Source organism: Psittacula echo (assembly GCF_963264785.1).
Source record: "Psittacula echo genome assembly, chromosome: 26".
NCBI classification, from domain to species: domain Eukaryota; kingdom Metazoa; phylum Chordata; class Aves; order Psittaciformes; family Psittacidae; genus Psittacula; species Psittacula echo.
Window position 1 is genome coordinate 1,558,296 of NC_137761.1, and position 27,891 is coordinate 1,586,186.

The following is a 27,891-nucleotide window of genomic DNA, read 5'->3' on the forward strand; positions in this document are numbered from 1 at the left end:
TTTGTGTGTGTGTGTGGCTGCGGTGCGGCACGCGTGTATCCTCCCGCCGGGCGCGCTTTTTTCTTCTCCCCTCGCTGGGGTGCGGGGGGAGGGAGCCGGGCGCAGCTGCGCCGAGGGAGCCGGAGCAGCGCGGTCCCGCCACGCTCCTCCCGCCGCGGGTGCCGCGCTCGGGGCCCCGGGCTGATGCCGCCCGCCCCCCGGCGCCGGTCTCGTCTCCCGCAGAGCGGCGGAGCGCGGCGGGGGCGCGCGCGCGGGGCCCGCTGAGAGCGAGCGGCGGCGGCGGGAAGGTGAGGCGGCGCGAGCCGTTACGTGAGGGGGGGGGGGTTCGGGGATGGCGGAGGAGGGCGGGGGGCTTTTTGGTGACCGTTGGAACCGGTTCGAACCGCCCGGGTCTGGGGGAGAAGGGGGAGGATTGGCGGGGGGGGGGGGGGGGGGGGGGCTATGGCCGGGCCGGAGCGCGCCGTACACAAAGCGGCGGCGGCGGCAAGAGGAGGGAGGGCTCGGGGGTGCCGAGGCGGGGGACGGGGAGGAGCCGCGGCGGGTCCCGCTGGGCGGCGGAGCGCACCCGGCCGCCGCTCTCCCGCCCGCCCGCCCGGCCCCTGAGGGGAGGCGGAGGGATCCGCGCACACCCCCTCCGCCGCGGGGGGGGGCGGGGGGGCGGTGAATCGGTACCGGCAGCTCCCTCCGCTGCTCCCCCCCCAGCCACGGCGGGGCCGCCGCACGAATCCCCGGCGGCGAGCGGGGCCTTCCCCCGCCACACGCACGGCCCGGGGGGGGGGCGGCCGCATCCCCCCGCCGTGCCTCCCCCTCCCCTGTCCCTCGGCTGGTGCTGGGTGGGCGGCCATGTTGGGCACGGGGATTATTTTTCTCTCTCTTTCTTCGCCGCCACAATGCGCCCAGGGTGGGTTTTGCTTTCCCTTCGCACGAGCAATGCCCTTCTCGCCCCCTTCGGAGGGACGTTAAGGGCGGGGGGAGCCTCTGCGGAGGGTGGGAGCTCCCCTTGGCGTGCTTGTTCTCCGCCTTCACAGAGTGGTTCCCCCTCTCCATTACCTTGTGTGAGGCCGAGGCGAGCTGGGCTTGCCAGCCTGCCCTTCTCCTCAGCGGTGGGCTCTGCCTGCCCTGCTGCCCGCTGCCGCCTTTCGGTGTCATCCTCTGGTGACAAGTGAGCACCTCGGAGCCCGGCTCCCTGCCTGCAGCCCCAGTAGGGGAAGGGGGGAAAGTGTTCATTTGTTTCCTGGAGCTCGCAGGCCCTCTCCCTGTGCTTCCATGCATGCCCCGTCCCCTTACACTGACAAGGAACCCCGGATCTCTCCCTTCCTTTGGCCAGCGCCTTTTCCCTGGTAAGCAGTCAGCCTCAGCACACCATTGCTGTGGGTCAGGAGTTCAGCTGAGCGGGCTCCTCTGGAGAAGGATTGGGATCCCTGGAAGACTTTGCGCAGAATACCCCACACCTGCTTCTTTTGGCTGCAGATACTAAAAAAGCAGGTGTTTGGTACCGTCAAGATGTTTGCCTGCCCCTTACGGTAGTCCTGCTCTTCAGAGTATCTAAGGAGCCCAGGCTGCTGCATCAGGGCATCCTCACTCTCTGGTTCTCCCTTCGGCTGCAATGTGACATAAAGCATGTGTGGAGATGAAGGAGAGGCATGAATCCTGCTGCCCAGCACCCTCGTGGAGAACATGCAACACATGACAGCACATAGAGCTTTATTTTTATTAGCTTGGCAGCAGTTGCAGCTGTCACCAGGACAGATCAAATGGGGCAGGAGTGAGTGGGGGTAGAGGATAGGGGGATATGTTGCTTCTTTTGGGAAGCACTTTGCAGGGATATACGCATATTCCCTGCTGTGGTTCTGTGTGGGTCTGGCTCATGGCTTCAGCTTGCTGCAGTTGTTAATTTTTACCCTGGAATGTGAAGCCAGGCTTGCTGCATGCACATCTTGTTTCCAGTTGTATAATTACTGGGTGACCTATAGGGCTGTTCACCCCATTGCTCTCTGCTGCTGCTGTAAGCTCTGTCTGGGAGCACAGTTCTGCAAATGTTACTTACAGTTGGTCTTGTGTCTGTAGTTCTATATGGTTATGTTTTTATGTGCCCCATCCCCACAGCTGCTTAGATACTGTCAAAGAGCCGCCAGCTGTCTTCATGTGAGCAGACCCACATCCATGTTGACATGAGGAGGGTGCTGAGTGCTCCCGTCTCTCACAAAAGAGCCAGTGCAGAAACATAGCTACAGACACACTCTTAGCCTCTAGAAGCTTCAAGGTAGCCCCATGCTCCCACAATAAAAGCAGTTTGTTCTCATTGCTCTGCAGTTCAAACTCAAAGGTAGATAACAATCGTAATTGAGTGTATAATAATACATTTTAATTAGTTGGCATCACACACTTCAGAGCCTTTAATAAAACATATAGGACTTTAAATGACAGCATTTGAAGTTTTGAAATTACTTAAGAACCAGGAAAGTCAAATCAACCACATCAGTCAACGACAAGTAAATTTACCTTGGCCCAGAGGATGTAGCTGGTGAACTCTGGCACTCAACTTGCACAGGGTCTTTCACCTCCTTTTTGCCTTCGGAGGTGTTGCTCATGATGTATGGCCATGCAGGCAGTGATGAAAACATCACCTCGTGTGGTTTTTCATCACTGAGATTGTATCAGTTCTACACAGTCATTAAAAGCCACTGAAGAACATTATCTTTTCTTAGGGCAGGGATTGCAGCATGTCTTGACAGCAGAAACCTTTACTGTAGGATTCATTTGCACTTAATGTAACCTCGTTGAGTTTCTGGGTTCTTCAGAAGTTAGGACATGCTCCTCGCTGATAAGTGCACAGTACCAAGAGTGACGAGGCAGCAGTTGTGTGGAGGTTGCATGTTCACCAGGGAAAGCCAGAATCGAGAGAAGAATTTAACTTGGACAAAACAAGTTGATTTATGCATTAATTTCTGTCTTCAAGCGTGCCTTGAATCATCTCCTCAGGCTTATTTGTAGGTCTCTTACAGACCCTCAATCTTATATTTTAGATTTCTTCTTTTCTGGACTGTCAGGAGGAGCGGAGGTTGTTTTATAGCAAGTGCTGAACAACATGTAAGGGTCAATTAATGCATATTTTTGGAAAGGATTGGGGTGTTGATAGTGTTCTAACCATCCTGCAGTTAAATCTACAACGGCAAATCTAGACTGGCATAAAAACTGACAAACCACTGGCAAGAAGGACCAACAAAGTCTATGTACTTGGTGCTCAAACTGTAATAATCTGGGACGTAGTTTGTGCACAACCCACCTCTGCCTTTTGTTGCTGGGCAGAGCAGCCACATTCTCATTGCAGTGAAGTGGAGGGATGGAGCCTGCCCGGGGTGTGTTTGTTCCTTCCCTCTAAGCCTGGTCATCAGCCCACAATAACCTCTCTGGAGCTGTTGCAGCAGTTCCCATGCAGATGTGTTGCTCTGTGTGCTGGGTGTTCCCCTCTGTTGTGCTGCCAGTGTGGCAGCCCTGCATGAGGTGAATAAAGCTCCGTGTGAGACCTTGCAGGAGTCACCTGTATGGTGGAATTTGGTAGTCACAGACTCTTCGAAGGTGCAAGGCCCATCTGTAAATTCCATACACTATTTCCTTGGCATTTGTTCAGTCCTTCATCACTAATAGTCAACTGTGTCTGTGGGTTCCCCATGGGAGTCAGTTGGGACTTTATCCTTTAAAAAGGAATAGAAATATTAGCGTGGTAATGATTTGTGTTGATATTTGATTGATTCTCACTGCCTATTCAGTTGGGGTTTTACATTGCAAATTCACATGAAGATGCTGATTCTCTTGAGAATGCCAGTGAGGCTTTAGGTTAGGGTTCCTGAAGGCCTGATGTTACCTGTTAGGGTTAGGATAGCCATTACTTAAAGCAACCTAACAACACTTGTGATGGTGGGAACATAACTATATTTGCATCTGGAGTTCTCCTAGCAGGGGAAAGGCCACATGAGCAGCTCAGCTCTAGGCTGGGGAATGTGAGGTGGGAGTTGAGGCTCCTCTCTCCAACCTTCCAGCACTTGATCCAAGCAGGGCTGATGGATTTTCTGCTGTTGTTACAGCAAAGTGTATGGATGTATTTGTACCTCTGCAGTTAACATCCTATCAAGGGAGGACGTTGGGAAATTCTGGGATAACAGCCTCTGGCCCTCCTCTTTGTTTTGTCTTCAAACAAAATCCAGCTGTTTGCTTTACCAAGTCACCTGGCTCATGGAGTACACGTTCATTTCTGACCTGCACCTGTGCCCTTAGGACTGATGGTGTTGCAGATGATTTCCCCCAGCAGGAGATGATTTCCCCCAGTAAGAGAAATTGGGCCACCAGTGGAGCCCTGACAAGTGCTGGTTTATTTCTACTTGTTTTTAATGGCTGAGAAAGTGAAGTCTGTGTCACAGGAGTAGCACATCCACCACATGGATCCTGAAGAGCACTGAGAAGTTACTCATTTGAAGTCCTTTCTAAAGAGGTGTGTGTGTATATATAACATGTGTGTGTTATAACTTCATTGCTTTGTGTCACGTAATACCGAGCTGTGAAAGAAACTGTAAATATGTCACACACATCTTTTAGAGATGACTTCAAGGGGCACAATGAGCTGCCGTGGTCTGCAGCTGGTGTAGAACCTGCTGCCAGAGGTGCCTGAGAGGATGGAGAGCACGTGGGACAAGGTGCTCTGCGCTCACATCACTACATCAGGGACAGGACCGAGTTCAAACTTGCACTGTGGGCGCTGAGCCCTTTGTTTGCCACCTCGTTGGGTGGAGGAGCTGAGCTCAGTGTGCATCTGGTTTACTGGGAGACTTTTGAAGGTTGAAAGTGCCAACAAGCTTCCAGACCACGACACGGGTAGGTCCGTTCTACCTGCTCATTCATTTTCTCTTGGGTGAATAATGACAGGCTGTAGAGATTGTATCTGGCACCTTTCTAACGACGTGAAAGTGGCTCACTGATAGATACATTGGATCTTAATTTCAACGGAGATTTGGAATCTACAAGGGAGACTTTCTTGTGGTGAGGCATAAGAGAAAAGGAGATCTCCTTTTCATGACAGGGTACAAATAAACCATCCTTATTGCTGGATTCTCCCCTGTGATGGTGATCATGTTGAGCAGAGAATGCAGTCAGGTGGCCAGCTTTTCATAGGAGAGTTTAATGGCAGTTGGCTTTTCTCCCCTGTATGGCAACAGTGAGCAGGAACCACATCAGCTGACAAAACCTGAAGGCTCCGTATCTTGCAGTTGTGCCAGTTGTAATATGCAGGGTTGATGTATGTTGGCTCTTCCCCTGGAGCTCTTCTCCCATTGCCAGCTAAAGAAGAGAGAAACCACCTTTCAGCCTGAAAGGCTGGTTCCTTGCTTTCTTGGGCTCTTGCAGTGTGTCTGGAACACTTCTGTATTTTTCTTTTGTAATTTTTTTTGGCATCCGTATTTTCAACCAAGCATCTGCCAACGAAGTGCTGAAGAGCTAAATGTAGAGTATTTATCATTGGGATTAATCACTTTATTGAGTAAAGGCTTCTTACATACAAAAATATTCAAGATCAAAGCTTTGAAAAACAAAGCTGTTACATTATAGAAGAGAGGAGACATTTTCTTAGTTCAGTTCATCTGAACAGATGAAATACTATGTGCATAATGTAAGTTAGTGTCAAAAGAAGCTTGTAACTACAGTCTCTTTAGCATTTTGTCTTTGCATCTTTTGAATAATGATGAGGTGTTGAATAATATATTTGTGCAGTGTGTGCAGAGGCTTCCTCTGGTTGTGCCCTCCCCGGCCAGCGTGTGCCTGCGTTGGTGAATAGAGCAGGTTATGGATCCTATTTATAGACTGCCCATCACTACAGCATCAGGGCCCTGCTACTGTCTGCGGGCAGTAACATGATTCCAGACAAATAGTTACTGTTGTGAGTGTCACCAGCAAAGAGCAGCTTTGTCCTGGAAGCTTCACGGGATCTTTTTCTAGATGTTTCCATGAAGGATGAATATTGAAGATGAGGAATTTGTACCTATTGATCCTTGGTAATGGCTCTCCATTCAAGGTTGGAGTGTGGCTTGTGTGAGATTGACTATGGTCTTGTAATTATTACAAAGTCGACGTTAACAGGCAGAGAAGATAGTATTTCAGGCTTTTTGATTGTTGCTGTGCCCTGCTAAGCAGATCTCTAGCATAAAGCTATACTTCAGAGCTTCATTTCTGGAAATGGAGTTTCTTGCTATTTGTCATTTCAGGAATTATTTTTGGATTTCTTCTTTGTCTTTTGTGTTTTGTTTGGGGGTTTTTAATGTCTCAGGTCAGAATCTTCTGTTCTGCAATTTGAGCTATTCACTTCTTGATTCCATGATGGATATGGAAAGAAGAGCAAAATCCCTTCTAGATGTCTTGATTCCCATTCACTTACAGTGCAGTTGAGCTTCTGGAATAAGGCATACTGCTTAAAGACTGTGATATTAAGGAGAATCAAAATTTTGCATGAACATTCTTTGTGAGGCTCAGAAAGAGCCAAACCCTGAAACAAGGCAAAACTGAGCCTGGGATGAAGTTCCTCCCAGCAGCTTGGCTCAATGGCGTGAGTTGTCAAAGAGTGATTAGAATGTGTGTCTATTGATCAGATCTCAGCACAGGAGTGAAAATCAGCTTCCTGGAGACCTTTGGTGGTAACTCCACCACCTTCTAAGAAGAGATGTCCTCTAGGACACTTGAGACTGTTGCTGATTGTGAATGATCTTGGCTTTACTTCTGGCTTGATGGTCTGAATGTTTAATTGAACTCTTAACTTGAAGCACATACAGATTTATGCGTTGTTGAAGTCTAGATTAGATGCAGTCCCAGGAGAAAACACTTGACTTTCACTATTGGCAGATCCATGAAAACTTGTGACTGTGCAGCAGTGCTCAGAAGAGCCAACTAGGTGGGAAGATGTGTAAATAGTGAAGGAGAAAGTTCCACTGGCAATTAGGATGTTGGGAGGTCATTACACTAACAGTGATGCACTCCCTGCTTAGGAAATTGCCTTTGTTTCTGCTTCCCTATCTCACAAAGATGTGACCAAAAGACAAGTTTGAAAGAGAGGTGACAGGAACAAGAGAGACAAAACAGGCTGGAGTTGTGTCTTCTCTGAATAAAAATGGCAATGGTTATACCCAGAAGAGGTGAATGGGGTACTTGGGAGATCAAGCGAACATTTGCTGGAGTTGAAGGACAATAACTGTGGATATAAGTGCAGAAAATCCCTTTCTTGTTTATCTTTTTTTCCCTCTGAACTAGTTGCTAAGTGCTTGTCATCCTCCTTCTGAGGACAGGAGCCAGGGCTGTGGGCTGTGGTGGAGGGGTTGGCTGAGGGCATCCGAGGGCTCGGCACATTTGCACCCACATTTTTACTCATTGAGGCTTGGATATTGAATCTCTGTCGTGTACTGGCAGTAATCTGGGAGTATTCAAAGCCTTGAACAGGACAAAACCCAGGATTCTTACTTTTTCAGTCACAGTTATTAATTAATTGATTTATTCATTTCCTTTGGAATACTGGGAAATAAAGCATTGTTCCTATTTCTGGCATTAGACTTTTCCTTCTAAGGAATGACTTCTGCTGCCTGACAAACATGGTTTTCCAATGAAAGTTTATCTTCTTTTCCCTTTGCAGGATGGCGGACACGGACCTTTTTATGGAATGTGAGGAGGAGGAGCTGGAACCATGGCAGAAGATCAGTGATGTGATTGAAGATTCTGTTGTTGAGGATTATAATTCAGTTGAAAAAACTGCTGCGGGTAATTAACTGTTTGAGTCCAGAATTCCTCCTGTTACCAGTGCTCAAGAGCAATGACAGTGATGGGTCACATCCTGTCAAGGAAGCAGTCTCATTTGATAGCTTAATGCAACACATGTCGGGTTCTGTGGTTGCGAGCAGAGCTCTGGAGTGCGGGGCAGAGCTGATGTGATGCTGCACGAGGCCAGTCCTGTGCATGAGGAAGCAGCTCGATTTGCTGCGGGGTTTGTTGCAGGTTCTGGATGCATGGCTTGTCTGAAAAGGGCTTTGCCATGAAGCTTCGTTCTTCAGCCGAAGTCTTAGAAGTAGAGAACTGATAATTTAAGTAGGTGATGCTGTTTCTACTATCAAGTGCTTTGGTACATCTCAGCAGTCAGTAGGGACTGACTTTCCATCCTTCAGCAGTTTGGAAATGCCTGAGGGAGTCAGGTATTTGACCGGAGGATTGCATTTCCTGTGACCTAACTGACATAGTCAAACTAGTGAGATTAAAGCTAGTTTACTGTTACTTATTTAACCCATGATTTGGTAGAATTGGTTTCAGTTGTGGTTGTTTTGGTCTCGGGTTGGGGTTACTTTGCCTGTTTCCTGCAGGAGCCGTGCTGGGTTTGCCCTCGTGCTGTGCTGCGGTGTTGTGTGTTGGGATCTCTTTCTGCTGCAGTGCACGTCTGCCTGTTAAGGAGGGTTTGTAGAATTTCTTAAGCAATGTTTGATCAGAGACTGCTGAAAAAATCTGAAGATCTCAGAGGTGTGTTGGTCTGCGTTGGAAGAGAGGAGAGAGGGAACTGACCTTTACAGCCACAAGAGTGACTTTCCAAATAGGCACAACTTGGGAGGTTGCAGCTTGGTCAGCTCTGTCAGGGCTCTATGGGTCAGGGTGAGCTTGGTAACATGGGTTATATTTGTGTTGACCTGATCTGCTGGGATGGAAACAGACTCTATGTGGTTGGGATGATGCTGTTCGTTGTGCTGTGTGTTCTGGTCACTGTCATGCAGCTGTTCTCCTTCATTCAGTGTTAGACTTTTAAATGCTTTGGGGTGGATGCTGTTAGGTGAAAAAACACAGAAATACGCTTGGTTCTTGATAGCTCTGGAGCACTTCAGTTTTTGTGGTGGATTAGCTTCTCTGGATTGCAGTGGTGCAGCAGGGGATAGCTTGGCACTTCAGGACCAGTGCAGAGTGAAGCAGTGTGGCCTTTCCTGAGTACTGGATTGGGGAAGTCCCTACCAGCTCCTAGGACATGGCTTTGCCTTGCAGGGGAATCCTTTTGGGCTTGATGCCAGCCAGGATTTTGAGTGGCAAAGTGCCACAGGGACATCTGGCACCTCTTTGGTCCCTGCAGTCTCTGCTGGCCCAGTAACTGAGGGTCACATCCCAGTTTAAGTTGTGACTGCTTGGATGCTCACAAAATGAGCGGTGTCTGGAGCCCATCCCAGCTCTCGGCAATCTGGTTTTTATGCTTATGGCTGTTGTCTTGCATTTTGTTTTATATTCATTCAGAAGACAAGTTTGGGCTGAGGAAGACCCATTACATCTGTCCGTTCTCCCAGTGTAAGGTTTTGTTGGGGTTTGGCTTGGTTTTTTTTCTCTCTAGGATGTAATTCAGATATGAGCAAGTCTGGAAACCTCAAATTTATCCTTTTCTTAAATAACAGCATCCATGTTGGGAAATACCTGACTTTCAGGACAAACACAGGCTTGAATTTCTCGTGAGGTGCATTGTACACACACCACCAGTTCCCCTCTGAAGGCGCGGAGCACAGGCATGTACCACACTGCCTAGAGATGACCCAAAAGCCAGGAAACAGGATTTCCAAGCTAAAGATGGAAATATCTTTTAGCTTATCTTATTCCGTCTTTCAGCTGGATCCAAATTTTTCCCTGCAGATTAGTTTTAAAATGTCTCAAATAGGACATAAAAGGAAAAACTACTGAAAGCTAAATATATTTGAAGTGACGCTCGGCCTAATTTTTTCTTTCCTTAATTTCCTTTGATTGCTTTTAGCTGTACCTGTATCCCACTCAAACCAGTTCTGTATGTTCCACAGATGTGCAGAGCTGGCTGGTGTAACATACATGTCTGTCCTTGTATCCAAAAAAGCACTGTTGTTGTTGGCAAGAGCTGAGCTGGGTGCCACATGGCACATCAGCCTGACAGCTTGGCTCCTTGTTAATAATTCCTCCATCAGATAAAAATATAACTTACATTCCTGCCATTCTTTTCACTGTGGGAATCACAAAGTGCTTTTTGTCCTGAAAATATAGAAACTATAGAAGAAAAATACTGTGCTTCTGCTTAATTTGCAGCAATCGCGTAACTGTGTGTGGTTGAGCCAGGTTGGGATGGGAAGTGGGAGAACTCTGTCCAGTTTCAGTTGTTGCTGCACCAGTGTGACAGGACACTGCCCTGTGTCCTCTGCCCTCAACTCTACATCACATTTAGTACCATTTTTGCTCTTCCATTTGTTGGCATAAACGGTGCTTGTTCGCACCAAGCTCAGCGTTGTCATCTGTGGAGTGGTGTTAGGGCAGAAGCTTCTGTTAGCTCTGCTCTCTGTCCCTCCTGTGTCTTGGAGCACTGCTGGACCTGCCATCCTGCCTGCAAATGCATTCAGAGAGCACAGGAACCATCACAAGTTGCTTCTAAAAAGGGTGGAAGGCTTCCTAGATACCTCCAAGCCTGTGTCAGCAGGCCCCAGGAGTCCCTTCTTGGGAATGCCCTGGAGAGCTGACTCCACTTGACGCCCAATTCAGCTGCCATTAAAGCCTGAAATGTTGCTCCTTTCACTCGGCTATTTGTGCTGGCTGCCCAAGGCCATTCACTGGCAAACAAACTCATCAAGGAGTTGCATCCTCCCAGGCAATTTAGTCCACCCTTCCCAAGGCCTGAGTAGACCTTTGCTGATGCCCAAGTGTGGAATTCAAAGTCTTGGTGTTGATGTGCTGATATCCTAACAATTTACCCCTGGCTCTGATGTGGATTGTATCAGTGGTGGAAAGCTTGCTGGTGGTGAGCTCCTTAGCAATGGTGTACTGTGCTCTCTTAACTTTGAGGTCCCCATTGTGGCACCTTGGTTGTTCACATGCAAAGTAACTTACTGATAGGCCCAGCACTGGCATTCTTCTCTGGGAAAGTCATGCTGTTGTGAAGTGCACATCCCTGTGGGGGTTTCTAGAGGCTTTGTCAGTCCAGCCTCTCCTGTGAACAGCCAGGGTAAATCCTCTCGTTACAGGAGAGCATCTCTGCTGTGCTTAGTTGAGAGAGAGGATAAAGAAACTCTTCTTCTACATATCTACGTTTTGCCTTCCTGGTAGCACACTGGAAGTCAAGGAGGAGTTCAAGGAGTGTAGGAAGAGGCATAGGACTCGCCAGGATCACTGTGTCCAGGACCACATGGGCTGTTCAGGAGGCTCACTAAATCACCCTCCTCCAAGAAGCCAGTAAACCATTTCCAGTGGGCTACCTGGACAGTCATGCATGGAGAGGCAGGAGGAGAAGAGAGAAGAATGTAACTTGTTCTTTCCCAGCAGCTGATTTCTGCCATGGTCTCCTCGTTCTCCCATGATGAAGTAGTGAATTTCTGCACGTCTGTCTTGGCCGGTGAATGTAAAGTGCTGCAGGATCTGTGGAAACCTTACAGACTTCCTTGGAAACAATCTCAAGCAGTACTGCATGCTCCTGGACATGCTGCTGCAGGGTGCTTGTCATTTTCACTTGTGAAAGTCTACTAAAGCCTGGGAAAGGAGAAAACTGGGCATACAGCTGTGTCCATCCTGGCCACACTGAAAAGAGCCTGCACTTCTGGTAAGGAATCAGAGTATTTATATATGCTTCTGGTACTGTCTTTTCCTAGTAATGACAGCGTTTCAGGAGACCTTCTGTGTCCTGGCTGGAGAAGAGAGTCAAAATCATTGGACTGATTTGAGCAGGTGATCTTTGTCAGCAGGTCTCTCCTTTAAAGTGGAGCCTGAAGTCATCTTTTGTGTTTCCAACTAGTCCAAGTCAGCCCAGATTCTCTGTGAATTCCAAAGGAGCACCAGCAAGAGCTGGAAACCACAAATCATCAGAGCGTCAGGATTTCCCATGGAAGTTCCATGGCCAAAGACATTTACAGACACAGACTTCCAGCTTGGCAAAGCTTTGGGGCTGACTGTGCTCCTTGTTAGGCAAGTAAGATCCTTGAGACACTGAGGAGGTGAAAACCATCTGCGGATGCTTTGGATTTGGGCCTTCACCTGGTACTAGGTGGAATGGAAATGTTTAGAACATGATAGAACTATCCAAAGAGTTTGGTTTTTCTTTTTCCTGAGCTGCTTTGATAATCAATCACCTTTTACTGTTTTTCATACTGTGAAGGGATTACCTTTGAATTCTTTGGAAGGCTGCAAATACCATCTTTGTCTCTTAATTTTCATTGACTCCTATGTTTTTACTGACCCTCTTCAGACACCAGGCTCAATAAGGCAGCAAAGGCTGGTGACATATCCTCTTTCCACTTGGGACTGGAGGCAGCATGTACCCAGTTCAGACAGCAGTGGCTTTGTGCTCACTGGTTTGAGCCTAAAGAAGACGTTGGTCCAAGACAGGCTGCCAGCTTTCTGACACCTCAGCGTTCCCATCCTCTGCCTCCGTTTCCCTCTCCTCCTCATGCTCTGTTAGTGGGAGCTGGGGTCTGTTTTCCAGCAGCCCCTCAGCTGCCTGACGTGCTTGAAAAAGTGAGGCAAGAAGCAGTGCAGGCCCAGCAGCTGCGTAGCTTGGATCTGAACCTGCTGGTGCCTTCCATCACCCCTCACACCATCACTGTTTCTGCCTGGGATCATCTCCATGCAAACACTTGGATCGTACTCCCTGAGGACTGCCAGCCAGCAGCATTGACGCTGCCAGGGCAAAGCATCTCCCATCCAAAGGAGCTGCCTTGGCTGTGGGTCAGAACATTTTGGTGTGCAGCTGCTGGAGATCCACAGTTCCACAGGAAACATTTGCTGCTGGGGTACAGCAAACCCTTGCCTCTACCATCAGCAGTTTCAGGGATGTTGGAACACTTTGTAGCCCTGAAACAACCTGGATGTTGTGTCAGCCTCGTGTCACATTGTGCTGCAAATCTACAGTGGGAAGACTGTGGTGGGGCTTCCCGGATCCCACCTGCCTCTGCCAATTGGAAGCCAATTGTCCTCAGGACATGGATTGTAGTAATAGCAGGGTGGACATGGTAGTGCATGGACATAGATACATGAATGAGCTAAACTGGGAGGAGAAGAATGATAGAGAGGAAAGAATTGAAGCCTTCCTCAATTCTGCTCATTTTCTGGAGTTGAGTTTAAAGTATTTGTGGCCTTGTTTGTTTGTTTTCCCCTTCCCATGATATTCACAAAAAGCAATGCATTGGATTTTCTACCAGTAGATCATAGAATCATAGAATAGTTAGGGTTGGAAAGGTTCATCCAGTTCCAACCCCCCTGCCATGGGCAGAGACACCTCACACTAAACCATGGCACCCAAGGCCTTTAGACGTGGCCTCCTGCGTTGGCTCTGTCTGAGCTGGAGTTCCTTTTGCCCACAGCAGCTCTCCCAGTGCTGCGCTCAGTGTCACAGCATTGATAACACGCCGTGTTTTGGCTGGTGCTGAGCAGTGCTCACAGCATCAAGGCCATGTCTCCAAGTTCACTGAAGCCCTCAGCAGGCTCCGGTATCCCCCACGCTCTGTGATTGTTGATGCTGCTCAGAAACTTTCAGTGTTGCTCTACTTTTGGTGCACATCCTGTGCCAGGGGTTGTAGTGGTTCAGTGTAAGTTTTCACAGTGTCTGCCAGCTGGTGAATCCTCACTTCATGGTTAATGAGACTAGAAAACATGCTTCTTTCAGCTGCTGTGCCTGTGTTCAAAGGGCACGTAGAAGCCAGAGTAATCAGTGGCTGAGGTTGCTCAAGGCTAAGGGGCAGCTTGGAAAATCCCAGCCTAAGAATGAATATTAAAACAATATATGGAAGGGTTGGCTGTTTTCACAAGTTTACTCTTAAAGCATGCTCTGGGTAACTCATTCAAATTCAGAAAACTGAAACTGCCAACTGAATGGCAGGTTTTCTGACAGATGTGGCTTTTGCTCTGTTTCTATCTCTTTTCCAGCTGGCAATCCTCTTGTTCAGCAGAGTGGACAGCCACTAATCCTTACCCAGAACCCCACCTCAGGTCTGGGCACGATGGTAACTCAGCCAGTGTTACGACCTGTGCAGATCATGCAGAATGCCAATCATGTCACCAATTCTCCAGTGACCAGCCAGCCCATCTTCATAACAACCCAGGTGAGCACCCTTCCAAGCCAGGATGGCTGAGAGAGAAGATCTAGTGCACTCAGCCCTGGAAAACTGTTCTCTGTTAAGAAATAATCAGCTGCCTGTTTCAGTTCTTTAGTGGATGTTACACTAAAGCTGAAATCTGGCTGGGTTTTGGTTTTTAAATGTATGTAGATTTAGAAGTAGCTGGGTTTGGAACTAGCTTGTGCTCCCAGTCATTCTGCAGCTCAATCTCATTTGAGGAAATTGGCCACGTTCCACTGCTCAGCAGGTCCTGTGGAGCCAGCACAGGGCTGATGGGACTTCACGCTGGCTCACTTGTCACCGTACCAGTAGGGTCTGGCTCCCTGCTGCAGGTGGGTCTGGCCACTGTGTGAATTTGACCTTGCTGAACACTTGGCTGCTTTGTTTGGTTTGCCTGGCAATGGGCAGGTTAATTGTTTGAACATCCACTGCCTGCTTTGAGCATTTGCTAAGACCTGTGAGAAGATTTCTATAGGTGTTTAGGGAAGGAGAGGCTGAGAGTGGAGGCTGTGTACCAGGATGTTGTAGATATAAGGAAGGAGGCCCTACTGTTAGGAAGGTGCTGGCTGAGAACAGTACGGCCTCATAGTTCAGTGGTCTCCAGATGAAAGTACTGTGGGGCGTGGGGGGGGGTTATTTGGTTATTTGATTTTTAGGGTAGAAAGCTTATATTGGCAGTGCTTCCCATCTGCTCAATATGGTAATGGTACTGTTTGACTGCAGGGATTTCCCGTGAGGAATGTGCGGCCTGTACAGAACACAATGAACCAAGTTGGAATTGTTCTGAATGTACAGCAAGGTCAAACAGTTAGACCCATCACCCTCGTCCCAGGTAAGGACTGAAACAAGCCCAAGCCACTGGCATGTTCCTTGTTAGAGTACCATAGGCTTAAAAAAAAAAACCCTGGAATTCCGGGAGCTCAGCAGTGTTGAAAAATAGGTTGCACTCAGCTAGTACTGTGCAATTGGATTACTCCATCTGCCTTGTTTGTCCCTTTGTTTTTGAAGCTCCAGGCACCCAGTTTGTTAAACCAGCAGTTGGTGTCCCTCAGGTGTTCTCTCAAGTGGCCCAGGTGAGACCAGGTACGACCATGCCGGTCCGACCCACCACCAACACTTTCACTACGGTCATTCCGGCCACGCTTACCATCAGGAGCACTGTCCCACAGTCCCAGGCACAACAGCAAAGTAAGTCCACTCCCAGCACCTCCACAACTCCTACTGCAACGCAGCCAACACCACTTGGACAGTTAACTGTGCAGCAGCCAGGGCAGTCCAGTCAAGCTACTAACCCCAAATTAGGTAAGACCTGCCATGGAGAAGCAAGTGTGACACTGTCTATAATTTGATCTTCAGACATACAGCATAGCAGCTAAAAGGCAGAATTTGAGTCAGAAATCCTGGGTTCTATTTTTGCCTCTGTCACTGACTCACACTTCGTCTCTCTCACCAACCTGGAGAATGAGGATAATCCTCCCATCGTGTCCAGTTTGGCTTGAGAACTAGTTAAACTTTCGCTTACAGACTGTTCTGAGACCATCAATTAGAAGTCCCCAAAAGTGAAAACCCTGTTTGTTCATCAGTTGTATATATGGACAGGATAATTGATGGCTCAGTAATCTTTGGTGCAGACTGAAGGTAGAAGAGCAAGAGACAGCTAGATGGGGGTGGGATTCACACAGTGGACCAGATCTTACTGATTCCTTATCAGTGGTCTTGCATTGTCCCTTCCCTCTCAGTGAGTATTGCAAGCTTTGTGACTGTAAAGAGACCTGGCGTGACTGGTGAGAACAGCAACGAGGTTGCTAAGCTAGTGAATACCCTGAACACCATTCCTTCGTTGGGGCAGAGCCCTGGCCCACTGGTGGTTTCCAACAGCAGCCCTGTGCATGGCTCCCAGAGATCCAGTGTTTCTGAGTCGTCATCATCGTCATCACTAAAAGGTACAGTCTGCAGCAGCTCTTGTCACAGACTGATTCTGCTGAGAACCCAGAAGCTTACCTTCTGGATGAAACAAACACTAATGTGTAACTACTGAAGTTTCATAACGGGGAGAAACCTCTACAAAGCTTTGCTCTTAATTTCTTGGTCTTTACCTGTATGTTTTTACCCAGTGATTATAGTTTGTTTGTGGATATTTGCTTGCATACATTAGTTTGCCCTCGGGTGTGTGCTGCCATCTTGAGAGTGTACACACACCTGAAATACTGTACACAAAGAGGCAAAAGGATAAAATCTTTGCTTTTCTGCTCCCAAAAAAGCACCTTCTGAGGTGTTTGTGACTCCAGAAGTCGACTGAAGGTATTTCATGTCATCTGTATTCCGAGTTTCTTACTACAGCTGGAGGTGAGGCATTGTAGTCTGATGGAAAACCAAAGCAAACAAATGATCAAAGACAAAGAGGAGATAAGTCGAGCTGATAATTTTCCTTTGGGTTGGTTTTTTTGATTGTTTCTTTCTTTTGTTCTTTTAAGTCTAATTTGGAGACACTCCTTATTCTAGCTATTTGGGGGCATATTTTGCCATACAGATGGTCAGAAGCTTGCATACTTTTGCCTTTTTCATGCCTCTTCCAGTCTAGTTAGTAGCTGAAAGTACAGCTCTTGAAATGAAAGTATTTCAGTATGCTAAAGGTTGCCTACATTTAAGACAAAGTGTAAAGATTCTGTTGTTGTTGTTTTGTGTTTTTCCTGTTACAGTCAGTTCATCTCCTGTTCCCACATTTGATTTGCAAGATGGTGGCAGGAAGGTCTGCCCGAGATGTGATGCTCAGTTTCGAGTCACTGAAGCTTTAAGAGGACATATGTGTGTAAGTACTCATTCAAAGAGGAGCAGTTAATGAGTAATAGCTTCTGCCTGTGGAGTGCAAAGAATAGTTCTTGCACTAGATCAGGACCTGCTGGGAAAGGAAGACTATGACTGGCAGAAAGTGAGAGGCAAAGGAGGGGCCTTTGGAAAACCTTTCACAGCTTCTCTTTCAGGCAGTGAGGGACCTCAGGTTTAGGTCCTCTTGGTGCCAGGAGATGCATTTGTAATCTAACCTTTGTCTGTTTAACAGTACATACAGTTCTTCTAGATCCGGTTTAATGTGTGTGGGGTTTTGTGGTTGTTTGTTTTGTTTTTTTTCCTTTTAGTACTGCTGCCCTGAAATGGTTGAATTCCTCAAGAAAAGGAAATCTCTAGAATCTGAACCAAATATTCAATCTGCAAAGCCTCCATCGCCAGAAAAGACTACAGCTGTTGCTTCTCCACCCTCTTCTACCCCTATCCCTGCACTGTCCCCACCTGCTAAAGCTCCAGAGCCAAGTGAAAATGTAGTTGACTCGTCCCAAAGTAAGCTCATTATGTTAGTAGATGATTTCTACTATGGCAGAGATGGTGGCAAAGTGAACCAGCTACTGAACTTCCCCAAGGTTCCGACCTCCTTCAGGTGTCCGCACTGCACCAAGAGGCTAAAGAACAACATAAGGTAAGAGAATGTGCTGTACCACACTGTTCTCAATACCTCCTCTGACCTGCAGAAGTGAAAACAAGGCATAAGCAGCAGTTTGTCAGGCCCTTCAGCTTTCCCATGGTACATCTTAAGACCAGAACTGAAGCTCAAAAGGGAGAGATGTGCCCATCATCACACAGTTCAGCCAGGGCAAAAACTGTTAAGAAAGGTGTGTGGTTCGAGTAATTGCATTTAAATTCTTCAGCAGAGAAATCTTATCTGTTCATCACTGGTCTTAGTAGCTGATAGGAAATAATTCTTGATAGAACTGCTCTTGTCATCTTTATTCAGTGCTTTTTCAACAGAGGGAGAAAATACTCTTAGGAAATAGTGTATTCTTCTGGGTGAGGAGGCACTGTGGTGGTCCATTATGATAACTGATTCTTTTAAGTTGAAGTGTTTTGTTATTATCAGTTGAATGCCAAGTTGGGGTTGAAAGTGCTCAAAAGCAAGTAGTACAGCCCCTGTACTGCAAGATCTGTTCTCTAACTTTCCCTAGAGTTAGGGAGTAGGAGGTTGCTGGAGAGAAGGAGACTTTGCTCACTTTTGATGGGAAGAGCAAGAAGGAAATATCTTAATGCTGTTAAAAAACCTTGTGGCATAGTGTTTATGATGCTTTCAGGGTTTCCAGGAGCAAAGTCTTTGTATTTCTGTTCATGTGCTTTCTCTCCACTCCGTAAGATTTATGAATCACATGAAGCACCACGTTGAACTGGATCAGCAGAATGGGGAGGTGGATGTCCACACCATCTGTCAGCATTGCTACAGACAGTTCTCCACTCCGTTTCAGCTACAGTGTCACTTAGAGAATGTCCACAGTCCCTATGAGTCAACAAGTAAGTTGATTTTGCAGCTGCTGTTTGTTCACATTGAAGAAGGTTTCTGGCCTCTATTACCTGCAGATCTGTTGAGAAGGGAGTGTGTTCTGCTTTGCTCCTTGGGACATTTGTTTTGTAGCCACCAGAAAAATCCACCTAAGCTACATTTCTGCAAACTTCTTGTCAAGAGTATTCTAAAGATTGGGTTCAATAATAGTGTCATGGTAGAACTGAATTTTTACCAGTAGATTGACATCTGATTTAGAATCACTTGGAGCTTCCTCATCAGAGCATTTTGTTGAACCCCCCATTTTGCTGAAGAGATTTTTTTTGCTGCCTTTTGGAAACCTCTCAGTATATTTCATTGTCTGCCCAATTCAGAGAGTTCAGAGCTAGGATTTTTGGGGGTGTTTGGTTTGTTTTAAGGGACAACTGTTACCAAAGAAGCTTGAACTGTCATTGTCCCCCAGCTCTTACCTGCCTTTGCTTTCCTTTGCAGCAAAGTGCAAGATTTGTGAATGGGCATTTGAGAGTGAGCCAATGTTCCTACAGCACATGAAGGACACCCACAAGCCTGGGGAGATGCCCTATGTTTGTCAGGTATTACAAGCGGTTTAGGGGCCGCACTTCAGAAATACTTACTAGAAAATAAGCAGAAATCCAGCACTTTTCAGCAAAGTGTGTGGCTCGCAGTGGTCTGAAGCACACTTGGGCCATGGAACAGTGCTGTGGAGCGTTTTTTTCCAGGTGTGGACTTGCAGATAGTCCGGTGGCCGTTAGGGCAGCACAAGTAGCTGAATGCTGCCACCGGTTCCCAGCACTCTGAAGCTGGAGCAGCTGATAGACATTTGTTGAGTCCCAGTGGCATTCAGAGCCTAATTTTTTTTTTCCTCCCAGGGCCTGCAGGCAAATTGCTGTGCCATAAAGAGAAGTTGTCACTCTGGAGCAGATGAGATTATGTTGCTTGTGTGATACCTTTTCTTGACACTCTGTTGCCATGAGATTTGTGCTTGCATCGATTCTGAACATGTCATCTCCACCCAGAGGTCCTAACACTGTCCCTCCAAAAAGAAAAAACAGAGAAGAAACTTCTAAAATACGTTATGCTAAAACGTGATGTGCCAAATTCTGCATTTTGCATAGACCCCAACGAAGCTGCTCTTTAATATGTTCCAACTGCTTTGACTGACTGTCTCTCCCTTTATTTCACATTTTCTTGTTTTTCTTGGATCTGGAGCTTGAATTGTCACTACTTCCTTTTTATACAAGTAGTTCAAACCTGTTTTTCCAAACTGCCCTGCATATACACTGCTTGATTTAGTGTCTTGCAGTTGGAATAAGCTGGCAGGTTCTGTAGGACCTGGTTCCTAAACTCCATTGATAATAAGTCTCTTTGGGGATCTGGGCATGGCTGTTATGATCTCCATGTTGCAGTGGTAGATGTGAGATGGATTGCTCTGTTACTTCACTGCTGACTGGGCCTCTCTGCTGCTTAGGTCTGCCAGTACCGTTCCTCACTGTACTCTGAGGTGGACAGCCATTTCCGCATGATCCATGAGGACACGCGGCACCTGCTCTGTCCCTACTGCCTCAAGGTCTTCAAGAATGGGAATGCTTTCCAGCAGCACTTCATGAGGCACCAGGTACTGCCACAGGCCTGAGGGCTCTGTCTGAGGTGGCTTGATCTCCACAGAGGTTGTGGGTCGTGAACACGCGGTTAGTTGAGGATTTGCTTGGAATAAAAACAGAAAGAAAGCAAACTTTGATTGAAGGAGGCCTTTTAGTGGGTGCTGTATTCACTCCATAACACATGCAGTTTGCATGCTGTCATTCCAGACCTTTCATAGGGATTGTACTGAAGAGAAGAGGCGTTGCTCCTTTGGGAGTAGCACAGATTGTTGTTACTTAGCAGAAAAAAAACATGTTTTGCTGGACTGGGTTTGCTTCACGTGATGATATGCAAGGAGTGGGCTCTGTGTTCATTTGGGGGTTAATTTTTTTATCTGCAGGTAATAAGTAACAAATGACTGTCATTTTCATAGCTCAGTGTTCTGAGCCATGTCTGTTGGCTGTATTGACAGCATATTTCACGTGGGTGTAGCTGAAGGGTGCTTTCAGAGTGCAGAAGTGTAATGCCAAGTGCCTGGTTTGGTTTGCCCCCTCCCCTGAGAGGCAGAGGTGGGGCAGCTCTAGAAGGAGGGCTGCTCGCTCTGCTCTGCTGCCTGCCTTGTTTTGGCTTAAACCAGCTGGGTGAGATGTGGTCCATGGCACTGCCAGGTCTGGTGGCCCTGCAGAGCCTGATGGGTTTAATTCAAAAACTGAAACAAAACGTTTAAACCCAAAGCACTCCAGATGTGGGGCTTGGAACATTGAGATGCTAAAGACAAACAGGGCTGCCTTTGGTCTGTTGTGCTGTGACTTCAGTTTCTCTACAATGAACTCTTATTTCATTTGCATTTGCTTTAGAAGAAGAGTGTTTATCATTGCAACAAGTGTAGACTCCAGTTCCTATTTGCCAAGGATAAAATTGAACACAAGCTGCAGCACCACAAAACTTTCCGAAAGCCCAAACAATTAGAAGGATTGAAACCTGGAACCAAGGTAAGAAATCCAAGTGAACAGCAGGCCTCTGCCCTCGTTTCCTCGGGAAACACCCGCAGCATCTGTAGTGGTGTGTATTTATTAAGTGCTGCAAAACTGAGGTCTGCTTCATCTGCATCACTTAAACCACACTCGCTGGGCCATTAGAGCACTTTGTATTCTGCCCGTGCTGTGTGTGCTTAGTTCATCAGATAATTCATAGAAACAGTAAGTGAGATAGAGAGGAGGTGAAAGTGCCACACCAGAGGTTACACTCTCTTAACTAAGGTATCTGAAGTAGTTGTCTGGACGCCCTCTGTAGTCATTAGGGACAAACAGGCACTGGTGGGTCTCAAGTCGTGTGTCCTCTTGTAGGCTACTGCTGCCCTGGGTGGGACGAGTTGTGTCCTGAGAGCACCTGTTTATTCTCTGCTAAGAGCCAAGCAGAGGAGTCTGGATTTGGATAGATCACGTCTGCCCTTGTGTTTTAGGAGGTATGGGTGTATCTGTTTTCTGCAGGTTACAATCAGGGCATCTAGAGGACAGCCACGGACAGTGCCAATATCGTCAAATGACATGCCGCAGGGCACTGGACAGGAAGCCGCTCCGCTGGCATCTGCTGCCGACCCCCAGCCCATCCTCCTGTACCCGCCTGTCCAGAGGAACGTCCAGAAGAGAGCGGTCAAAAAAATGTCAGCACCTTTTGCTAAATTTACCATTTCCAAAGATTCTTGCAGGGAATGTAGTTAGTTTGTCAGTGCCACAGTGACGGGTCGTAGGATCCTGGGCACCGGGCAGCCAGGAGAGTCCAGCTTCCTACAAACCCAGGACTAAGCCATATTCTGAAAGCCCTTAAGGTGAAACTGCAGGACAGAATTAGCTGAGTGCTCTTCTAGAAACAGTGGAATTTCACCAGCATAAGGGCTTTGTGCCCACCCTGTGTCCTGCTGCTTTGTCTTAAATACTTTTTTTTATCATTATTGGGTTTTATTTATTAATCCACCCTTCCGTGGATTACAGCAAGTGGGAAGTGTTCTGCCTGGCACCGAGGCACCCCAGGAGCTAGGGTGCAGGATGTGAGAGTAGCTTGACTGCAGGCTTCTGACAGTTCACTTGTCATTGAATTCTTCTGTGTCCTGCTTGATTGTCGTAACTCCGCGATGCCTGTTCAGAGACTGATGGAAACACCCCTCTTCTCTTCAGGAGTGTCTTAGGAAGACAGACTTGTCTGGAGTGCAGCTTCGAAATCCCCGACTTCCCGAATCACTTCCCCACCTACGTGCACTGTTCGCTGTGTCGCTACAGCACTTGCTGCTCCAGAGCCTACGCCAACCACATGATCAAGTATGTGACTCTTGAAATCCCTCCTGCCTGGGCCTGTCTGCACTGGGAGAGAGGGAGATGGGGAAATCCCAGTAGGCTGCAGTCGTTTGGAAGACACTGGACACCTGCGTCAGCGCAGACGTGGGGAGTGGCTTTAAGTGACGTGAGGAGAGTTGGGCGCAAGATTGATTCTGAGCTGTCAGTGTGGAGCTGCTGGGGTGTGCACTGCACCCAGCTGCCACCTTTCAGTGCTCCTGCGATCTCTTGCAAAATTCTCAGATTTAATAAGTTAAATATTTTTAAAAGGGGAAAAAAATACACCAAAATACACCAAAAATACACATCTACGGCCTGTGGCCTGTACACGGCTGTGGATTGACCACACAGTGGGATGGCAGAACAGTGACTCCAAAGTCTGGGCTTTTTAAATGTTCCTGTACAGGTGGGTTTATTTAGACAGGGAGTTTTCATCTCCTTGAATACAAGACTGGCAGGCAGAACAGGATTAAAGCCAGGATTGGGTCTGTCTTTGTAAACGTGCTGTATTTTGTATGGGTTTTGGAGCTCTTTAAATACCCAGAATAATTCTGACATTTAATAACCTCTTTTGTCTTACAGCAACCACGTTCCTCGGAAGAGTCCAAAATACTTGGCTTTATTTAAAAACTACACTGCCTGGTAATGGAAAACTTCTCCTCCTCCTTGAATCACCTGGGAAGCTCATGCACATTCACTGTCTGATCTTCCAGTTCTGTTCTTTCATGATCTGCTTCTGAAGAAGCCCTGTTTATTTTGTGCCACACGGGAAAAGAGGTTGAATTGAGGGCAGTGTGTTGAGATTCCCATTGTCTTCCAATGGGAGTTAACATTCTGGGGTGGGAACACTGCCTGTATGCACTGGAGGGTGACTTTTCTCATTGTTAGTGAGGGGATAGATGTATTCTTGTCTCTGGTACGAAGCTCACTTCTTTTGTCTTTCCATCCCCTTCCAGTGGTGTAAAGCTGTCCTGTTCCTCTTGTCCCTTTGTAACATCTGAGGGTGATGCAATGGCCAAACATCTGGTCTTCAATCCATCACATGAGTTTAGCAACATCATTTTCCGAGGTAAGAGTTTGAAAGGGAGCAGAAAAGATGCAAAACGTGAACATAGGACATAATACATCAGTTGCTAGACCCCAGGTCAAATACCCCTTTGTTTGGCATTGCAATGAGCACTTACTGAGTCCTGAGTTGTGGTAAAATGTAGTGTTGGGGACCTCCTGAACTGCCTGAATGAGTCTCCATTGTTACAGAGATTGGAGAGTTGAGCTTTGAGTGAGGCTGGCTCTGCCTGGAGCTCAGCTGTGTCCCTGGTTGGGCTGTTCTGAGCTCTTCTGAGGGAGACAACAATGCCCAGGGCTTCAGTGGGTTCCTCTCTTTGTCTGAGACATCATTGTACCTCTGTGACACCACGAGGCCTTAAGCAGCTGCTGATGCTGCGTTTTGAATAGAGCCCGTAAGTGGTGTTCCAGCCCTTGGCCTAGCGCAGGGGCATCACCTGCAGGGATCTGGCCAAAGCTGAGCTTTCCTCACTTCAGATGGATGTGGAGTTGTGCTGTTCGTGCCTAAGCACTGCTCAGTGGGACTGCCTGGCTGAGCAGGCCTCCCTTGGCTTGGATGTGATGGTACTTGGGCACAGGAGGAGGTTGGATGGGGTTTGAACGGATGAGGAGTGTTGGCTGTTCCCACAGTGTGGTGACAGATAGCAGAGGGACACTGCTGTTCCTCTCTGGAAAACAACTTGTTTATTTGCACTCATGGAGTGTTTGTTTGCTGAGGTACAAACGTTGTTGTTGTTTTGTTTTTCCCAACAGGGCCTACTTGGATATCACATTCCAGGTAAACCTTGCAAACCTCTGTCTGCCATCATCCGTTCCAGTCGGTGGGGTTGGGGCTGGTTGCTTGGTTTTTCCTCAGCAGCTTTATTTTCTGGGTTATAAGAAGGCTCCTGTGTTCTCTCCCTTCAAGGCACATTCAGCTCCAGGACAAAAGCATGAAGAACACGTGTCCTACCTACTCCCCAAGTAAAGCTGCTACTGTGAAAACAAAGTCTCTGTTACCTGCGAAAGGTGACCTGGAGCCTGAGCTGGCACCAGCAGCCTACAACAGAGCTCTGCTCTGCCAGGAGGAAGAGTGCTTAAATATTGATGCTCAGGAAGATGAGCAGCCAACAAGGGAGCCGGAGCCCACAGGCAGAAAGGAGCAGCTGTCAGTGAAGAAGCTGAGGGTTGTACTGTTTGCTCTGTGCTGCAACACTGAACAGGCTGCGGAGCACTTCCGGAACCCACCGCGGCGCATCAAGCGCTGGCTCCGCAGGTTTCAGGCTTTCCAAGAGGAGAACTTGGCGTCGCTGTCAGAAGGCAAATATCTGAGCTTGGAGGCCGAGGAGAAGCTCGCGGAATGGGTCCTCACACAGAGGGAGCAGCAGCTGCCCGTGAACGAGGAGACTCTCTTCCAGAAAGCCACCAAGATTGGCCGATCCCTCGAGGGTGGCTTCAAGATCTCCTACGAGTGGGCAGTGAGGTTCATGCTGCGGCACAACCTCAGCACGCACACTCGAAGGGCAGTGGCTCACCCGCTCCCCAAGGACGTGGAGGACAACGCCAGTTGCTTCATCGAGTTTGTGCAGCGGCAGATCCACACTCAGGACCTGCCTCTCTCCATGATTGCAGCCATCGACGAGATCTCTCTGTTCCTCGACATGGAGGTGCTGAGCAGCGATGACCGGAAGGAGAACGCTCTGCAGACGGTGGGAACCGGGGAGCCCTGGTGTGACATCATCCTCACCATCCTCGCCGACGGAAGCGTTCTCCCGACGCTGGTCTTCTACAGGGGTCACGTCCAGCAGCCCGCCAACGTGCCGGAGTCCATCGTGTTGGAAGCAAAGGAGAACGGATACAGCGATGATGAAGTCATGGAGTTGTGGTCATCCAGAGTATGGCAGAAGCACACGCAGTGCCAGAACAGCAAGGGCATGCTGGTGCTGGATTGTCACCGAACACACCTCTCCGAGGAAGTACTTTCCTTGCTGAGCGCGTCCAGCACGCTGCCGGCTGTTGTCCCTGCCGGCTGCAGCTCCAAAATCCAACCTCTGGATGTTTGTATAAAAAGAACTGTGAAAAATTTCTTGCATAAAAAGTGGAAGGAGCAAGCCAAGGAGATGGCGGACTCCACGTGCGACTCGGACATTCTTCTGCAGCTGGTTCTGTGCTGGCTGGCAGAGGTGCTGGAGGTCATCAGTGACTCTCCTGAACTGGTGCAGCAGTCCTTCCTGGTGGCCAGCGTGCTGCCGGGGCCGGACGGCACAGCCAACTCCCCCACCCGCAACGCTGACATGCAGGAGGAGCTCATCACCACGCTGGAGGAGCAGCTGAAGCTGAGCGACGAGCCCCAGGCCCAGGCCCAGGCCGAGGAACCGGCAGACCCAGACATCCTCCACCAGCTCTTCGAAGGGGAGAGCGAGACTGAGTCCTTCTATGGCTTCGAAGATGCTGATTTGGATCTGATGGAGATGTGAGCACTGTTCTGCCCGTTGCGATCCAGAAAGGGGTGGTTTTTAAATAAATGTTGGATGAGACCATTACACTTCCCTGTGGATTTGTGGGTTTAGGAAATTCGTAGGCGATCACTCAGATAAATAGCCATTTATGCTGTTCATTTATAAGTTTTGTGCTTTTTTAAAAGAAAAATCACTGTGTTGGTATTTTCTGAAAATATATTGTGGGTGAATATTTTTGCGTTTTCTTTACCTCACTGTATCATAGTTTCTGTTTTTATTGTGCAGAAATGTTTTGAATTATACATTGTCAATGTGACCATTTCTAAAGAAAGGAGAAAAACAAAAACCTATGTAGCTAATGAACCAGTATCTAAAATCTTTTGGGTTGTCTTAACACCGATACTCTTTTTTTTAACGCTTGACCCAGAGGTTGAGGTTTCTGTGGGATATTTAGACCTTGAGTTACTGCTCGACTGTGTGAACCTGCTCTAATTGGCCATTGAGATTTGGGTTTGGTTTGGGTTTCCTGGTTTGGTTTTCTTTTTCTCTTCAAGAAATCCTTTTGCTTGTGAATTTGGACGTGGGGTTGAAACCCAAGAGAAAGCATTGGCATGGTCAATGCCAGCAACGCAGCTTGGGAGCCGGTGCTGCCCCGAGCGCGCTCTGCGGTGACTGCACACAGTGCGGTGGTTCCCCCCCTGCCTTGCTCCAAAGAATCACTGACAGAGAGGGTACATGGTGGAAGAGGGAAGTCAAGCCTGTCTTGACCTTCCTGTGCAGTAGATGGGAGTTAAAACCATACGGACCATTAAAGGTTGACCTTTAACTACTCGTAGTTGATAAACCTGCTTTAACCAGTGGCATCAGACACTACGTTCCTTAGAATTAGAAATCCCATTTGATGAAACAAACTGTGACATGCACAAAAAGAAGACGTTTGTTTTTATTTTTCACTGCCAGCTTAAATTTTTCTACAATTTGCATGTTTGAGGGTTTTTTAATTGTATGTATTATGGTATAAACAGAAAGCATTTTGACATACAGAATTCAGAAGCACCTGCACCTTTCTGTTTCCATAGAGGTTTTGTGAACCTTCCCCATGACCCAAGGAAAGCAGGAGGCAGCATGTGCAGACCTGTAAATGGTTCATCTTTAAAATGTACATAAGTGGAACATTTAATAAAACCAGGGAAATGGATTTATAAACATGTGTTTTTCTTATGAAGAACTATTTAACTCTTGTGCTATCGTAATGCTTACTATAAAGTGCATCGCGGATCCTCGGCGCGAGCCGGGTCCCTCCGTGCTCGGCACAGGAGGCGGCGCGGGGTCGCTGAGCATGTCCTGAGGAAAGCCAGCGGTGGGTGGTCGGTCATTCGGTGTGTTTACATGTCATTAACACGCGAGGCAGAGCTCTGTCCCATTTCACTTTGCAGCCCCTGCCTGCCCCGGCCTCTGCGGTGGGGGCCATGGAACAACCTGCTCTCCCCATGAGGTTTGGTTTTGAAATAAAAGTCTGAGAAATCATTAATAAAATCCTCTCCTGAGTAAGTATTTTTGTTGTTTCTCTCGGGTAGTAGGAGTTCAAGCAGGGACGTTGTCAGAACTGGCTTCAACAGCCCCGTTTGTGCTGTCACCCACAAGGGGCACTGGCCTGGAGCTGCGTGGGAACAGCCAGACCCACTTCCAGCAGCAGGCACAGCACGAGCCCTTCTCTCTTTGGGGCAAATCTGAACCCTGACTTGTGTATTTAAACTAAGACCCGGCCAGCAAGTCCCAGCCAAGCCCAGCGCTAATCCCAGTCCCACAGGGAGACGCTTCACCGATCCAAACCTGCCACTCGGAAACGTTCCCGAAGCAGATCCATGGGGACAGCGAGTGCTGCGGCCCAGGGCTCGCACACACGTGCATGGACACAGGACGGTGCCAGAACCCATCAGAAAACAACAGAAGCCTTTTGCTCTTTTCTGCCCCTCTCCAGCAGAAATAAGGACTCACGGCTGCTGTTAACCATCACCCGTGGAACCAGGAGGCTT

General features: G+C 48.0%; 1 protein-coding gene across 8 annotated transcripts; it reads left to right on the forward strand.

The window, feature by feature from the left end:
• Positions 1 to 27,835, forward strand: POGZ (pogo transposable element derived with ZNF domain). Of its 8 annotated transcripts, none has more exons than XM_080634933.1 (18): positions 1 to 287; positions 7,664 to 7,788; positions 13,912 to 14,087; positions 14,826 to 14,934; positions 15,111 to 15,404; positions 15,842 to 16,045; positions 16,802 to 16,911; positions 17,237 to 17,571; positions 18,277 to 18,431; positions 18,913 to 19,013; positions 19,910 to 20,056; positions 20,880 to 21,014; positions 21,369 to 21,685; positions 22,197 to 22,337; positions 22,935 to 22,994; positions 23,309 to 23,421; positions 24,171 to 24,195; positions 24,325 to 27,835. In XM_080634933.1, exons 2-18 carry the CDS (start codon positions 7,665 to 7,667, stop codon positions 25,871 to 25,873), a joined length of 4,095 nt encoding a protein of 1,364 aa, XP_080491059.1. In that variant the 5' UTR covers positions 1 to 287; position 7,664; the 3' UTR covers positions 25,874 to 27,835. The 8 variants fall into 8 exon arrangements, with proteins under 8 accessions (XP_080491059.1, XP_080491062.1, XP_080491060.1 ...); XM_080634936.1 differs by having other exon boundaries at positions 21,513 to 21,685; XM_080634934.1 differs by having other exon boundaries at positions 20,883 to 21,014.
• Positions 27,836 to 27,891: the final 56 nt, after the last annotated feature.